Raw genomic sequence first — 16,911 nt, forward strand, 5'->3', positions numbered from 1 at the left:
CTCAGTCGACTTATTTTTTGGGGCCTGTGAGTGAAAAGTGCAATATTATTCATACTGAGTGAAGAACGACTAATATTACTGCATCTTATTGAAGAAGATTAACCGTCCCCATGTATATCTGCATGTCTGTATTTTACTGCTCCCAGGTGACCCAAGATGTGCACACCTGAAGGAGCAGCGCAATGTCCATTGAATAGAAGCAAAAACTTTAATTCTTTACACACTCTTTTTGTAATCCATGTTTTTATAAATCACGTTGTAGAATGCTATTACTATTACTATGCATTACAAAACTTTGAGGCAAGATGGGGGGGGGGGGGGGTGGGGGTGGCTGGAACTGATTAATGGTATTTCAACACAGAAGGAATTTCAATGGGAAAGATAATTTGGGATAAGAGTCCTTTGAGTTACAAGTGTATTGATGGAACAAATAAAAATTGTATCTCAAGTCGCCACTGTATGAATGATTGTGAGAGCCAATATTTGCATAAAACACTTGCTTTCTAAAATGTTGGTTATTTAACCATGTTTAGTTAATGTAGTTGTAATTTGTGGTGGTGTCGAATTCTACTGCATGGTACTGTTCTGAGTATTTTGGTTAACATGCAGGGCAAACTTGACACTGCTGATCTAGTGCCTCCTTTTCTATAGGTCCCCTTTAAAGATTGAGCTCTCGATGCAATCCAGTCTAGACTAAGATTCTACTGAGGAGAGGGCGTTAGTTGTAAATAATCCCCATGAGATGTTGAACCTTTTCTATCAATGAGTGCTTCTCTAAACCCTATTTTACCTTGTCGTCTCAGCCGGGCAGGGGAGCACAATTCTCACAATTTGCAATAAAACAGCAACATTTATCTGTAGATTTTTTTTTTTTTTTTTTTGCAAACTGGATATAAACAGTGACACAAATTGACATGCCAGTTCATTTGACACAGCGGGCGAAAGCAGCTCTACGACAGTGGTCATGAAATCTCAGCTATGGAGGGAAAATAGTTTACAGGACGATGAAACATTTTAGCTGCTAAATGCTTTGTTCAACGGCAGCGGAGGGAATACAGCCAGAAATGCGTCTACAAATCCTCCCTGCAACACGGCAACAAACCGGGAGTGACATGTCCATTTGACAAATGGACATTTCATTAGGTAAACGCTGCGCTCTCAAGTTACAAAAACATATACCCTTAAAACTAAAAAATTATGAAAATAACACCACATGCTGTATGTGTTCACTCTCGCCTGATGGGTGAATTCAATGAAATCAAATATAGAAAATGTAATTTAAATTTCTTTGACATTGCGAAAACAGCAGGATTGGTAAGATTTTCCATCTTGTATTGGATTGCATTTGATTGTGTGTGCAGGTGTACCTAATGAAGTGTCTAGTGAGCGTATCCCTGGCATAGAGCAAAATCCATATTGCCATCAATTGAAACGTCAACAGGTGCCAGTGCACACATGAGGACATGCATGATGAGCACATCAACATTCATGAGGAAAAAAAAAAATAAAAATCCTCCATTTCCTTCAACGTGAAGGTCAGCCTCCCATGAGTCCTCTGTCCTGCTAATTCGTTGTACTGTAGTAGTAACATCCAAAAAGAATCTTAAGGAGAAAAAACAAAAAAAACAGATGTTTTTGGTGACGGCAGTGTAAATCGATGATTGCTCATCCACACCAAAAGAGCAGGCCGGAGATGTCGATGCTCGGCAAAATGTTATTTTGTTCGTCTTTGTGTGTGTTTCGTCGAGTCGGTCCCGAGGAAAGAAGAGCAGCTCCCATTGTGCTGCAGGCCTTTCCCCTTTGTGCCCTCCTCTGGCATTTCTGTACATTTTGCTTGTTTTGTTCAGATTTGGCGATCATTTCAGCTGTTACAGCTTGTGCGTGGCAATGAAATATGCTTTTTGGTAATGACATGTCTTTGATGCTCTATTGATGCATTCTGGACACCTTTGTGGCAATGTCTGGGCTAGAGGGAGTACAGATGCGGTTTGATGTTGATGCGGGCGAGAGAAGGTTTCCCTGCATGCCAAACAAACAGGCTTTGTACATGCCTGTACAATCCTACTTTGCGTTTTTTCAGGCTTTTCCTGACTTTATTATGATATTTTTTTAGCTTTCTCGGAGATCCCTGAAGGTTTTGTGGTAAAACGGACTGCTATTTATTTCTTTATATTGTCATGGGTACAGCAACCCTTCCACTTTTTTTAATAAAAGATGAAGACTAACGTTCACTTATACTAACATGCAGATGCACTGGAGGCAGAGCATTAAAAAAAAGTGCTGATTGCAATAATGGGCTGGCCCCTATAAGTCGAAATATGAACTTACAACTTGATTTACACCAGTATTAATCTCAATGATATGCCTTTTCTCTATTAATTTATGCACTTAACTGAAAAATGACACAAAAGAAATGGAGTTACACTCATTGACTCATTTATAGGGAAAAAAGAAAGGAAATGGACAGTAGGCAGCAAATATCCCCTAAAATGATTCCTTGTTTGGTAGTTGGTAAAAGTCTGAAGTTGTTTGAGAGATTTTTGTTTTTCTTTCTTCAAAAGAAGCAGAAGAAAATACCACAAAGGCGTCCAGAGGGTGCATTTGAGGAGGGCACGACCGAGTGAACTCTCTGCTCTGCTTCCTCTCTGGGGCAGCTCAGCTGGGCAGAAGCCAAAGCTCCACAAAGTCCCAGTGCTTCCACAAAACAAAGAGCATCACGGTGAGCAGGACGGTGGCGCCCACCCGCGCCCGCGTCTTCATCAGCGGCGTGATGAAGTTAGCCAGCGTGGACACGAACACCAGCAGCACGGCCATGAGCGCCAGGATGACGTTGATGAGCTTGCCCAGCAGCGCGCGGGCGTTGGCGTTCTCCACGCCCTCCAGCTGGACCACCTGCTGCTGCTGCTGCTGCAGCTCCAGCTTGGTGATGCGCGTCAGGCACGACTCCACCGCCTCCTGCGAGCGCATCCATCCATCCATCCGTCATCAATCAAACCATGTGACCCTCATCCATCCATCCATCCATCCATCCATCCTTCCTTCCCGTACCTGAATGTCTCTTGCTCTCTCGTAGGACTGGTAGGCCACTTTCTCCTCCATGCTGGCCAGTTCCTGTTTGAGATTGCTCATTTCGTTCTGATGAAGCTCCGTCAGGTCACTCAGCTGCTCTTCCAGTCGTTCGTACCTGAATTGAAATTTCAAAGAAGACAAGACAAGCCATCCACACTGTAAGTCAAACGTTTATACTTAATTATCATAGACGTTTTCCTTCAGGTTGGCTTTTTTGGGGTGGGGGGTTGGGTGACCTACAGAAATCAGTATGGCATTTCAGTCATTTTCATCATTTGAAGTGGATGCACTCGGTTATTAAGTGGTGCGTGGCATCTATTATTGCATGATGAAATTGTTAAACATGATTATTTTTTGAGGAAATATGCCATTTGTCCCATGAGGGGTTTCATTGTGTTTTGCCAAAATAGACGAAAAAACAACCATATTCTACTGAGAATTCGTGGCTTGTTTAAGATTTTTTTGGGGGGGGTCATGTGTATACACAGTTTACCTGTATCTCTCCTCTTGCAGGCACTGTGTCATGTAGGAGTAGTCGCTCTGCAGTTGGCCCTTCATGTCCTCGACGGTGTCCTCCATGTGCGCCTGGCCGGCTTTAATTTCCTGCAAGCCCTCCAGCAGAGAGTCCCACGAGCTGTGCACGTGATGGTGGTGGTGGTGATGCCCGTCCAGTCTGGGACTCCCCATCGCGGGCCCTAACATGGCCCCTCCACCTCCTCCCCCCGCCCCACCCGAGTTGCTGCCCGGGGCCGAGCCGGACGTTGCGCTGGAGCACTCGTCGTCGCTGCCGTACTTCGGGCTGGACACCAGAGTGGCGCTTCCGCTGAGGGCGCGGGGGGTAGGGGTGTCGTCGGAGTGGCCCCCGACTCCGTCCTCCAGCGTGTCCTTGAAGTGGGCGATATTGTCCGCGCTGCCGAACTTGTTCCTGATGAGGCTGGCGAACTCTCTGGGCTTGGAGACCACGGCTGTGTGCGTGAGGGCCGACACCCCACCTTTGACCCCTTCCACTACGCCACCGCCGAAACCGCTTATCCCCGCACGGACGTTGGCCCCCACGTCCTTCAGTCCTTGCTGCATGTCCCGCAGGACGTCCTTGGGCTGCCGGGCCGGTCCGTTCTGGACGGACAGAGGGAAGGAAGAAGAATCTCAAATGTTTGGTTTTAAAGGGGAACTATTGGGACGATGGAGAACAAAAACTAATCCCGTTATTTTATAGAAAGTTGAAAGTGTTTTCCGCTACTGTAGCAGCAATCTCTACAAAAACATGATTACAAAACATCACAAATGTATCACAGCAAGCACTCCTTGTGTATCTCACCAAAGATCATAGTTCAACAGGAAACTATGTCGTAATAAGTATGTGTAGTAATACAAACAAAACAAAAAACAGTAAAACTGAAACTTAATCGTCCATCCATTGATTACAAAACATATGTAATTGTAATCATTACATTACTGGGAGAACGTGTAATTAAATTACGGCTGCTTTTGGAACTGCCCGTGTTTACAATTTCAGTTACATTTGAAAAAAAGCTGCAAAAGCTCCGATTTCATATCACTTCCTCCTTCTAAAGCTGACGCTTGTGATTGGTTCTTTCTGGTCATGTGCCATTCTGCCGTAGTCTCAAACATGCCATATTTTTTCCAAACATGCCCTCGAAGCGCCACCTTGTGGTGCAATCTGAGATTTTCAAGCGGTTAGTTAATAGAACATTCATTTATCTGGGTTGTCATATGAAGCGATATTTTCTATATCCCAGGTGTCAAACTCTTGGCCCGGGGGCCAGATGTGGTCCGCCACATCATTTTATGTGGCCCGCGAAAGCAAATCATGTTCATCTACTTTATGTTTCTTGGTAAAATCTGTTCCAAAACTGCAAATAACTCTTCACTTTTAATAATGTTGAGAGATTGCAATAATTTTTTTTTTTAAATAAATGGAATAATAGTTGAACATTTAATAGTTTCCTTGACTTTGTATTGCAAAACGAGTTATCCATAGATTTTTCTGTGTTTACTGTATGTAATACTGTAATACGATGAGGCGATAATACATTTAGTGTTTCACAGTCATAATGGCCTCCTAAGGGAAACCATAACTACAGTGCGGCCCGCGACAAAAATGAGTTTGACACATTTGTGCACATTTGTCATTAGGTCAACACGGTTTGGTATGGTCGTTTTCCACATGCTGTACACTTTGTAGTGCGACAAACATATTTTTGATGATATATTTACATTTCATCATGTTTTTTTTATCAGTTTTATTATTTGTGTAAAGAACAAATATGTGGTTCATTCCAAAATAATGATTGATGGTTTTAATCCACTGTTCGGTTGAGTCAGTCATTCAGAAATAAGAAAAGTAATCAAATGTACTTTTGAGCAAGTAATTGAGAGCGTTACGTTTTCAACAGGGTAACTTGCAGTTGTAACCAACTTCATTTCCAAAAGAATCTTCCCAAGAAAGATTAGGTATGAATGGGAATGGTTTGTCCCAACAATTGGCTATACCCAATGTTGAGACCCGTGAGTTTACATTTGGAATGGACTATGGCTGTGTGAGATGATGATTCACCTGCTCGATCTCCTTTAGCTTCTTGTGATAGTGCTCGAGCTTCTTGTGCAGGTGTGCGATGGTCTGTGCAGACTTTTGGTTCTTCTTCTCAAACACCTGCTTGATCCTGGAGGCCTGCTGCTTGTCGGCGTTGTGGGCCAACTTCAGGTACTCGGCCACGTTGTCGTCGCGGGCCTCCTGCTCCACCCGGATCTGCTCGGTCACCTTCAGGATCTTCTGCTGCAGGTGCTCCAGAGCGGCCCGCGTCCGCTGGGGCTCGCCGCACCCTGCCCCGGCCGCGCCACCCTCGGCGCCGCCGCCGCACGCCGCACCGCCGGACGCTGACCCCGCCGCGCCGTCTGCGCTGATGTTGCTGTCAGAGCCTCCATGGCTGGCAGTGGAGGGGAGGCTGAGAGTTGTCACCTCGCTCTTGTCCAGCTGGGAGGACGGCAAGTCGATAAATCATCTTTCCCCATTGAAATGAAAGTAATACCAATAATCCTTCCAGCCTCCTAACACCAAAAATTGGGATGTATTTTTTCATAAGAAAAGTAGTACTCTATAATATTGAACTCCATCACAAGATGCAATAATGAAGAATTAAACTGTTTTTTTCTTCTTCTTCACATTTCACATAGCTTCAATTTCAATGGATATACTTATTATGATGTGCAGATACTGTATATATACTGATATACATGGAGACGGTCACAGTTCCTCAGTAAACAGCGGTAATAATCCTTTTTCTCCCCCTCTCTCTGTCTCTCTCTTTTTCTCCTCTCTAAGCCACAGGTGTCAAACTTAAGGCCCGGGGGGGGGGGGGGGGGGGGGGCAAATACGGCCAACCATATCATTTTATGTGGCCCGCCAATATGTAATAAAATAAGAATGTTGAGAATGTATTGCAAGCATTTTGTTTGTTACCAAACCCCTTCTTACAGTAACTTGAATAGTTGAACAAACTATTATCCTTGACTTCTGATTTCAAAAATAGTTTTCCATGAATTTGTTGTGTATTTGTAATATGATGAGGCAATTAAACATATTGTATTATATTGTTTCACTGTCATAACAGCCGTCTGAGGGAAACCATAACTACAATGTGGCCCGCGACAAAAATTTGTTTGACATCAGTGCTCTAATTAGCCGACCAGTCGAGGCAAACGGCCGCCCCTCATTGACTTTCGGGTCTGCTCGAGGTTTTTTCCCAAGAGATACGTTTTTCCTTGCCTTCGTTCATGTGGGGTTCAGTTGGTCTTTTAATAAGCGAGGAGTGTGGTTTTAGACCTGCTCCACGTGTTAAGTGCCCTGAGACAACTTCTTTTGTAGTTTGCCGTTTTATTCATCAAATTCAATTGAATCGACGTGTTGCTACAATGTTTGTGTTCAAACATCCATTGCTTGGAGGATTATAACACAGCAACAACAATGCCCGTCTATGGCGTTTTACATTGTTTGTTAGCATCCACCATGCTACACCGCTAATAACCGAGCAAAAATCACAAATGGGTTACATTAACACATCAAATTCCTCTCACTATCATTTTTGAAGAATTTTATGTGATGATTGATCCAAGAGGGGATTCCCTGCATGGGAATATGTGTGGCCTGGCAGATGTCACGTAGTTTAATGCTTGCCTGCCCTCGCCCGCCTGACGTCAAAACAGTGTAATCAGAGCCTGCAAACATAAGCTCAGGGAGACACATGACACCGAACATCTCAGATGCCGTGCTCTAATTTCTCTGGACGGGTCAGTGGGAGGATTTATCAGCATTTGACTGGCATGGCGGTGTGATGGCTCTGAGGGGCCATGAGCTAACAGCCTTCTTCCCCCCCCCCCCCCCCCGACCCCCCTCCCTGTGAAAGTAGGTTACAATTACGTTGTAATGGAGACGACAAAGTGGGATGCAGTGCATGTGTAATGCTGCAAAGAGACAACAATGCAGCGAATGATAACGCTGTGACCTGACTGTGTCTTTTCATTTAACTAGCGCAAGCAAAGGGGTGTGTGATGAGGATGGAAGTGACACCCGGCATGAAAACAAGAGGACACAAGACCGGCAGCACCAGGACATGACGAGGGTGGATGAGGACATGAGGATGAGGACGAGTCGCGAGCAGGCGAGGAATCGAATGATAAAACGTTACCATACTGCTTTAATCCAATTTGTGCCGTTCGCGTTCCAGGCCCATTCTCCTGCTGCCCCCCTCCTCCTCCGCCTCCTCCTCACCCTGAGCCCCCCCACCCACCCTGCTCAACCTGGAGGATCTTCACCCTCAGCCGACGCCTGGCAGACGATCACCTCAGCTCGTCCTATGCGGCTCCATTGTTGACGCCGTCGACATCTGCAGCCTCCTCTCTCTCGCTCAACCGTTCTGATCTAGTTCTCTCTCTCTCTCTCGCTCTCTCCCCTTTCCCTTCTCCTCCCCTCCCATCGCCTCTCTCGGTGCAAATGCTGCGCCTGTCCTGCCCTATAATGGAGGTGGGAGCAAAGGAGCAGATGATGGCGGGGATGGGGATGGGAGAGAGCTTAGCGCAGGCGTACCACCGCCGCTGTTGGATGGAGGTGTGGGAGGGGCAGAGGGAGTACAGAAGGGCCTGTGGAGAGGGGTGGAGGGATGAGTGAGGGTGGGGGGGGCAGCAGCGGGCCCTGCAGTAGCAATCCAAACAATCTATCTGTTCCATGATCGCCAAATTGTTCATTCATTGCCTACAGGCCAGATAGTAACCGATTCTTTAAAAAAAAAAAAAAGGCTTGAAGCTGTTTACTGCCACTCCCAGTTGAAGTATACTGTCAAATTAAACAAAAAAACAAAGACAATTACAGATTAAGTATTTAAAATAACCAAAGTAAGTCTTGAGAAACCTTAGGAAATGCCACTGCTAGCTTAATGCTAACACAATGGGAAATGGCAATGACAGGCTAACACAAAGTGTTGAAAGTTGTGGTGCTATAACTCTTTGAGCAACACATGTAGACAGAGAATATCTCAACACTCACAGACACATATTCTTTATTCTCTATAAAAAATAAAAAAAAATATTATGGATGGATGGATGGACAGACCCCTGAGAGCAGTGGTGACTCCTGCTCGTGTAGGTCTGCATGACCCTATTATACTGCCCCCCAGTGGCCAAGGCAGGCTGATAATGATTTTATCACAATAATAATAAAAAAACACATTCAAATGTGCATAATTTGCATAACAACAATATGATGAGAGGCAGCCCGTAAAACATCTGTACTTGCAAAGCTCAGGCTCCACCCCCGAGCTGGTCCACAGAGATTTGCTGACAGATCGCATAATGATGGTTCCAACTACTTTTTGATGAATAAATAAAATCAATAAATCTATGGTGCATATACGCTGCACGAAGAACTTCAGAGCCAATGCAGTGCAGTCATTTACTTGAAGTGCCATTCCCAACAGGGCACATTTAACGTTGTCCTGCCCGATGATAGCTGGGATAGGCTCCAGCACGCCCGCGACCCTTGTGAGGGGAAGCGGCTCAGAAAATGGATGGATGGAAGATTAAAAGGTCGCCATCCCTGTTGCACAAGGACACGAGTGTCATGACACTGTTATTATAAAATGGTGTTTAAAATAGAAGTCGGACTGACAGAAATCAGGTCAAGTGCTCGGAAACATCAAAAAGCAGCAAAACGGTTGATTCATCTGGGGGGAGTTACAGGTTGCTATGGTGACGCTCAGTACTATGTTGCCCAGGAGAAAATGACTCAGTTTAAAGACACAGGTGGGGTACCTGCAGCCCATGGGCCGTATTAGGCCTATGAGATGAGATCCAGCCCGGCTGACTTCGGGCAGGAGGCGGATACACCCTGGACTGGTGGCCAGCCAATCACAGGGCACATAGAGACAAACCACCATTCATATCTATGGAACGTTTAGTCTACAATCACAGGGGGAGTTTGCAAATCAAAGAAAGCAAGCACATTTTGTCATATTTGTTAACAGTCACTATGATTTGACAGTAGTACATGATCAATTTCTTCTTCACCTTTTGGCCTGTCCCGTTAGCCACTGCAAATGACAACAGACACACATATTCAATTTAGATATTTTATTATAATTTGGAATTCATTAACAAAGTAAATGAACAAAACAAAAAAAGGTACAGTACAATAAATAGAGGATATATTTTTCATCGATACCTTTACACGTCTGTAACCGGACCTGTGCACGAGCGTCAATAAACAGGAACTGCAGTCGGCATTGGGGCTCATCATCATCTCCAAGCTGTCAGTTTGAACTTCGTCCACACACATTCAAATTAGCCATAGCAGCAGGACCGCCAACAGAAGACGGACATAAATAAAAGTGATGACGAGACTTATAATTTGTTTTTGAGGCAGAGAACAACTATTAGTGTGATGAATTGCAGCCAATAGGAGAGGATTACAACTTTACTCCAGCTTAGTAAATAATACGTTGAGAACATTCTTGTGATTGTCGACACTTAATACTGGATGAGTCCAATAGACGAGGTGCCTGTGCAATACCGCAATAGGTTGATAATTAGTATAAACTACTTTACAGTGCTGGCCTATTACAAATCTCTCTGATATATTTCACTAAATAATTGTTTTTTAATGAAATACCCTACGTTAACTGGTACAGTACATATTTGAGGCGGGCCGCTTGCATTTAAAAAATAAAAAACAAAAAAAAGGCAACGTGAAGCCAGAAGATGGAAAATGATGGCGCTCGTGCCACGTCTATTCTAAGCAAGGTGAATGTGTGGAGAGCACGTTGGAACGCTTCATTGTGCAACAGGATATATAAAGTATAACACACAGGAAGTGCTTATTGGGGTTGAAAACAAAAGAAAAATTACTTCTTCACCTCATGATGAAGAACAGCGAAGTAAAAAAATAAGTGGATTCCAGCGAAGAGGAGCCAAAGGACCTTCCATCCTTCCTTGATTTCCTCGAGGCAGATTGGTGCTAACCCTGATGCCGTTTTCAAGATGATGTGTTTCAAGTACCGTATTTTCACCACCATAAGGCAAAAGTCTTACATTTTCTCCAAAATGGTCATCTATAAATGTTGTTGTGTGATGAGCGCTCCGCTTGACTTTTTTTTTTTTTTTTTTTTTTTTTAGCATTTCCTCCCGACACGCTGCTTACACAGAGGAAAAGCGGACGTGGCTGAGGACAGGGGAAGGGTGCGTGAAGGAGGACGCTAAAGCCACGCCCCCAGTAGGTATATAGCGCCGGGGTGTGCATTGTGCAAAACAACAAAGAGGCACGCTTACTAAGGAACTCCAACCGCTGGACAACCGTGTAAACAGGGCGTTCAAAGTGAAGTTGCGAGCGGCGTGGAAGCGATGGACCACTGATGGCGAACACAGCTTTACTCAGACAGACTAGGAGGCAGCGGCGGGCGAGTTACGCCGCAATTTGTGAATGGATTGTGGATGCTCCGGCTAACGTGTCTGCCCGCACTGTTGTTCGAGCTTTCGTAAAAGCCGGCATCATTTCTGAGGAGCCGCACGGCAACGAGACTGACTCGAACCTGGCGTGTTTGATGGAGAACTTGCCCAGCTATTCATTTCGGATACAGAAGATGAGGACTTTGATGGATTTGTGGATGAGGATTGATCAAAAAAATGACGTGAGTACATTGTTAAATACTTCAATAAAGAAGTAGAAGAAGAAAAATCACTCGCCGGATTTAAGCGGCATCCCAACGAATCTTCTTTTGGACTGATAGAAATCTGTTGGGAGACAAAGGAGAAAATTTAGGCGGTAAATCTCAGAAATTCAAACTGCAGACAGGATCAGGCAGCTAATAGGGGTACGGCTCAGGTGTTAAACTCACGGCCCTGGGGCCAGATCCGGCCCACCATATCATTTTATGTGGCTCGACTTCATGTTTCTTGTTAAAATGACAAAATTACTAATTGTCTTCACTTTGAAAAAGACTAAACTTTTTTTTTTTTTTTTTGCCACCCCCGCCTTCAAAATCAAATCATCTTTCCCTGTGGAAATGAATAGAAATGCCATTAATCCATTCCAGCCTTTAAGAAAATAAAAATTTGTAATTGATTTTTTAAAAAGAAAAACATTGTACTTTATTAAAACATAGTGATAACATTATTAAATAGAATGTAAAGTACTAAACATGTTTCAATTGAATGGACATTGTGCTGCTCCTTCCAGTGTGTGCGTCTTAGCCACCAGGGGGCAGTGTAATACAGACATACAGATATACAAGGAGCCAGTTACAAATCTTAAGAAAACTTCAGTAATATTAGTCCTTCTTCGCAGAGAATAAAAAATGTCTGGCTGTGATTATTGTTACATTATCTGTCTACATGCGCTACTCCACTGCTTGCATTCAAATACCCGTTGCTTAAAGGGTTTTAATGCCGCAGCACCAATGCTATTTGTTAGCCCGTCTATGCCATTTTGCATTGTTTGTTAGCATTTAGTTAAGTGGACTTTACAAAGGTAAAGCTATGGGGTTGTTAGAAATTGTTTAGTGACTCGAGTGCACTGCCCCCATACACACTTTTATCTCAAATTTTTGCATTGTGTATCTCAAGGCCCCACTGTATACAGTAATTCTGGTTTGGTGGTGTGTTGTGAACATTTTTTTTAATGTATAATATATACATTGGCTCAATAAAGTTTGGGAAACTGATTTATTTCATCCGAGTATCCGGTATGTGCTGCTGTTTTGGTTAGGAACCAAGTTCAAATGGGCTCAGCAGTTAACTCTTGCGTGTGAGCATTAGCATCTATGAACTGATGTAGTTACAGTATTTTTTCAAGTGGGCAATTAACTATTAGCGAGGAGGCCGCATCTAGAACATTCACCTGTAATGTTAGTTTGTTTCCTCTTAAGCCCGGCATTCTCCTTCTTCCTTGGAGTTCTCTCCCCATTGAAAGGACATCTGTCAGACTTGTTTTCAGGGATGTTCTCCTTCTCGCACTCTGGCGGCTCCGCCTTGGCTCTCTTGGGGCCGACCGTGGCCTCTGTTGCCCTTGGACCGGCCGCCTTCCCCAACATACGTGATCTGTAGACCAACGGCACCTCGGCGCCCGGGACGCCCTCCCATTGGAAATCGCCGTTGGCCAGAGGCCGGTCGGACATGAAGTCAAAACCCCAGCGACGAGACGCTTCCTCCAGGTCTTTCCTCAGGGCAGCCTGGTAGTCTGCCCGCAGCTGCTCCCTGTCTATTGGGCCAAACAGGTTCCGCTGCGTGGGTCCCTTCCTCAGGGGCCTCAGGATCCGCTTGACGTTCGCCATCATTCTACACTAAAAAGACACAGAGAAGGTCGCAACGTCATCACCCAGCACAAACAAACAAGACAGAGGAATTCTGCGTAGAATTCAATTTGTGAACAGCTTGACCTTGTCTTCTTTTTTTTATATGATATTTCAGATATCCATCCATTTTCTATAACACTCTCATTTGGGTTGCAGGTGAACTGAAGCGCATCCGCAGTTGCCTCTGGGACAAGAAGCGGAGCAACACCTTGCACTGGTAGCCAGCCAATCGCAGGGCACATAAGAGTTAAGACAAATAACAGTTCAGCTCACATTCATGCAATTTAGAGTCTTCAATGAACCCAACATGCGTGGAAAATGGGAAGAATCCAGAGTACTCGAACAAAACACAAGGAGGCAAGATTGGAACCCAGGACTTCTCTCAAGTGTGAGGCAGATGTACGAACCACTAATTCCAACGTGTCACCTTTTTTCAGATATGGCCGTTAAATAAGATGGATTCATATGAAATGTTGTTTGAATTGTAATTCATAAATGTAGCTAAATTTGTTTCAATTGAATAAGATTGGGCGGCACGGTGAACAAATGGTTAGAGCGTTTGCCTCACCGTTCTGAGGACCGGGGTTCAATCCCCGGCCCCGCCTGTGTGGAGGTTGCATGTTCTCCCCGTCCGTGCCTGCGTGGGTTTTCTCTGGGCACTCTGGTTTCCTCCCACATCCCAAAAACATGCTTGGTAGGTTAATTGACAACTCTAAATTGCCCGTAGGTGTAAATGTGAGTGCGAATGGTTGTTTGTTTGTATGTGCCCTGCGATTGGCTGGCAACCAGTTCGGGGTGTACCCCGCCTCCTGCCCGATGACAGCTGGGATAGGCTCCAGCACGCCCGCGACCCTAGTGAGGAGAAGGGGCTCAGAAAAATGGATGGATGAATAGGATTGTCGTGAAATAGGACTTTCATACATTTTGAACAATTGAATTTTTTTTGTGACATCACCATAAATGTTCTGTTACTATTCAATAAACAAAAAGTTGCATACAAAAAACAATACCACAAATGCTAAGCACGTAAATTGTGGAAAAGAAAGAAAAACATTTAGTTCTCCCAGTAATTCCTCTGACTTGTCCAATATACTGTAAATACGATACATCACATTTTACCTTTGTAAATCCAATACAAAGCGAGTTAGTAACATGTGCCTAGAGTAAAAAATTAAAGTGTCTTACCATTGTTCCAAGTTTCCTCCGTGAGTACAAAAAGCGCATCCAAGACTGCTGTTAATGGGAGTCCATTTATACTGCCGAGAACTGACTCACAGCTCTGTGGGCCCTCCCATGTGAACGTGACTGGTACATGCCCGGACACAGTCTCTCTCTCACTCAGGACATGTGAAGACAAGTCCTTGGTCAAAAAGCTGCTCGCCTGCAAGTGGAAATGACCACTAGGGGGCGCTTTAAGGCCAGCTGAAGCCCATCTGCCCTGAACGGTCCACTGGTGAAGATCAGACGCGCGGGCATGTAGTGACAAGTCAATTGGGCGAGTAAAGCAACATCATGATGATGATCACGATACGCGATTTGTTGAGGGGGAATACAGTCATGGTACTTTTAGCCTAAAAGATACACAGGAAGGAATAGACTGCATCTCGTGAGAATCATGAGTCATTACACCCATCCAGGAAGGGTTGGACAGGTCCTATGGGTAATAAAAAAAAATATATATATATATTAACCTAACATGCATGTTTTTTGGGGAATGTTGGAGGAAACACCACGCAAGAACTGGGTGAACATGTAGGAAGGCCAGAGCCGAGATTCGAACTCAGAACCCCAGGACTGTGGGGCATGCATGCTCAGTAAACAAAAATTTAAAAGAAAAAGTTGAGTACTGAAAAGTTGTTGAGTCATGAAAATCTTTTGGTTATGAGAGGGTAATGAGTTTGACTTTCGGATGAGGAGTAAGTTATTCGAGCAGAACCTCGAAATATTGCATTACAGCGCATTTTAAACCATTTCAAGTTACTCTGGAATAGTAAAACTATATATGAATGTACATCATTGCGCACAATAGACTAATAAACTCTACCCAACCCATCTTTGAGACATTTCCAAAAGTATGACTGAAAAGTTAACTTTTGACAGACATATGTCACACTGCTACATATTTATTTATATATATATATTTACTGCTATTAGATAACTAGCGCCGTGATTCCTGTTACTGTGATTATGTATTTTTTGATCAATTCATTTAATAATACATATTTTTGAATTTGATATTTAGTCATTTCCACACCAATCTGAGTGGAATTTGACATTTTTGGCAAGTGTTTGAAAAGACTTTTCCCTCGCCATGTTGGTTCCCCTGAAGCGTAAATGACGTAGAGTGGGTCGCTGAATGGGCGGGACAGGAAGAAGTGATTCAAGGCTGCGGCGGGAGAGGCTGGCCCCGCCCACTTCGTACGCCGGTACATGTGAGACTCGTGGCCGGCTATGAACTCAGTCTGTCGAACGACAACAGTGGAACACAAGTCTTTTGTATATTTTTGTGACAAATTAAACACAAAAGCACCGTATAATAGTCACTCAACCAATGGAAGCCATACCGGTACTGTATGCCACGATCCAAACTGGGCAGCTTTTAATTTGTACAAGTTAGCACCTAGGTCAAGTTACTATTTCTATCTGAAAAGCACTTGAAATCACTTTTACTTACATTCTCAGTCGTCCGGTTGTAGTCTTGTTTGTAGTGATGTTACGGGTTGTGCCGAGTCTTCGAGGCTTGTGTCGAGTAAAGAAGGGGGCGTATCCGCGAGGCGCGTATCGAGGCTTGCTTCATTTGGGGGAGGGTCCGGAAATGATGACGTCCGAAGCTTCGCTGCCCGACTGTACCACGTGACCGCTTCAGGAAGTGGTTCAGAATTTGGAGCGACGTGTGACACTTTGACGCAGCAATTTAGACCCCGTCAAGCAGGTGCGTGAAAATGTGGGTTTATGCCATTCTCCAAAGTTGACAAACACATTACAAAAACTGCCATACTGCTCCAGCTCAATAAATGATAATAGTGTCAAAAGCTTAATTGAGTTAACTAGTTCAATTCGAAAAGTGAAACTCATATTCTAGAGATGCACCACACACTGAAATATTTCATGATTTATTTTATTCATGTATAATTTTGATGATTATAGCTTACAGCAAATGACAACTCCAAATTCACCATCTCAGGAAACTAGAACATAATGTAACAAACTATTATGAAACAATGGAATTCGTTTTTAATGTAGAATTTAGGCAGGAATTTGCCCTCTCAAAAGTATTTTCCCAAGTGTTTAATGACTCGATATGTGCGAGTACTGAAATCAATTGAGTTTAGATACCCAACTTTGTAAAGGCAGCTTGACAGCGTTTCCTTTCTCACAGCCGGAAGAAACGGGTTACAATTACAACTTACACTGTTGAAAGTGTAATAGTAGTGTAACTATTTCAATTACTCTTGCAAAGATTACTAATTACATTTGATTAATTTTCTTGATTTTGATTAAAACCATAGATCATTATTTTGGAATTATTTGTTAACACAAATAACCGCACTGGCTGCTTATTGAGACACTGCGTCTTTACTCCCATGAGATTTAACTTAATGTTAACTTAACGTGATACCCGTGGCTGCGAGCAACACGACCTCCTATCTGAACACAAAAGTGTTTTTAAACAGTGACTCATTAGGACAGCCACGTTAAACGTACTTTAGAATGACGTCGTAGACTGGCTCTGGGGAAAATCGTCATCTTCTGTGGCGATTCTTCTTCACCACCTAATAAATGTGGATTACAACTCCTTGTGGTACACAGCGCCAACTACTGTACAGGAGGGATTTAATCGTCAAAAGGCCTCACTGATTTCAAAATGCAAACGGTTCCTTTCGACAAGACCGTGCGGTGCCGTGATAGGTCAATCACCTGGGGGGTCCAATCAGATTTCAGGGGGAGTCCAGTTCTTTTGAGTCACGGCACAGTTATGTCACAA

At 43.9% G+C, this 16,911-nt stretch overlaps 2 protein-coding genes across 5 annotated transcripts; both read right to left on the reverse strand.

Moving 5' to 3' along the window:
- Window positions 1-149: 149 nt before the first annotated feature.
- tmcc2 (transmembrane and coiled-coil domain family 2) lies at window positions 150-7,862 on the reverse strand. Of its 2 annotated transcripts, none has more exons than XM_061784236.1 (5): window positions 7,776-7,862; window positions 5,648-6,064; window positions 3,563-4,185; window positions 3,049-3,184; window positions 150-1,602 (listed from the first exon to the last, which is right to left on the reverse strand). In XM_061784236.1, the coding sequence occupies exons 1-5, from the start codon at window positions 7,776-7,778 to the stop codon at window positions 1,564-1,566; spliced, it is 1,218 nt and encodes a 405-aa protein (XP_061640220.1). In that variant the 5' UTR covers window positions 7,779-7,862; the 3' UTR covers window positions 150-1,563. The 2 variants fall into 2 exon arrangements, with proteins under 2 accessions (XP_061640220.1, XP_061640219.1); XM_061784235.1 differs by having other exon boundaries at window positions 150-2,955.
- A 1,834-nt stretch (window positions 7,863-9,696) lies between these two features.
- On the reverse strand, window positions 9,697-15,790 carry cdkn1a (cyclin dependent kinase inhibitor 1A). 3 transcript variants are annotated; one of them, XM_061784247.1, is made up of 4 exons: window positions 15,601-15,786; window positions 14,112-15,388; window positions 12,473-12,914; window positions 9,697-11,367 (listed from the first exon to the last, which is right to left on the reverse strand). In XM_061784247.1, exons 2-4 carry the CDS (start codon window positions 14,148-14,150, stop codon window positions 11,312-11,314), a joined length of 537 nt encoding a protein of 178 aa, XP_061640231.1. In that variant the 5' UTR covers window positions 14,151-15,388; window positions 15,601-15,786; the 3' UTR covers window positions 9,697-11,311. The 3 variants fall into 3 exon arrangements, with proteins under 3 accessions (XP_061640231.1, XP_061640232.1, XP_061640233.1); XM_061784248.1 differs by lacking the exon at window positions 14,112-15,388 and having other exon boundaries at window positions 15,601-15,790; XM_061784249.1 differs by lacking the exons at window positions 14,112-15,388; window positions 15,601-15,786 and adding an exon at window positions 13,495-14,094.
- Between the last annotated feature and the right edge of the window lie 1,121 nt (window positions 15,791-16,911).

The sequence above is a fragment of the Phyllopteryx taeniolatus genome, chromosome 9, assembly GCF_024500385.1.
Source record: "Phyllopteryx taeniolatus isolate TA_2022b chromosome 9, UOR_Ptae_1.2, whole genome shotgun sequence".
NCBI lineage: Eukaryota > Metazoa > Chordata > Actinopteri > Syngnathiformes > Syngnathidae > Phyllopteryx > Phyllopteryx taeniolatus.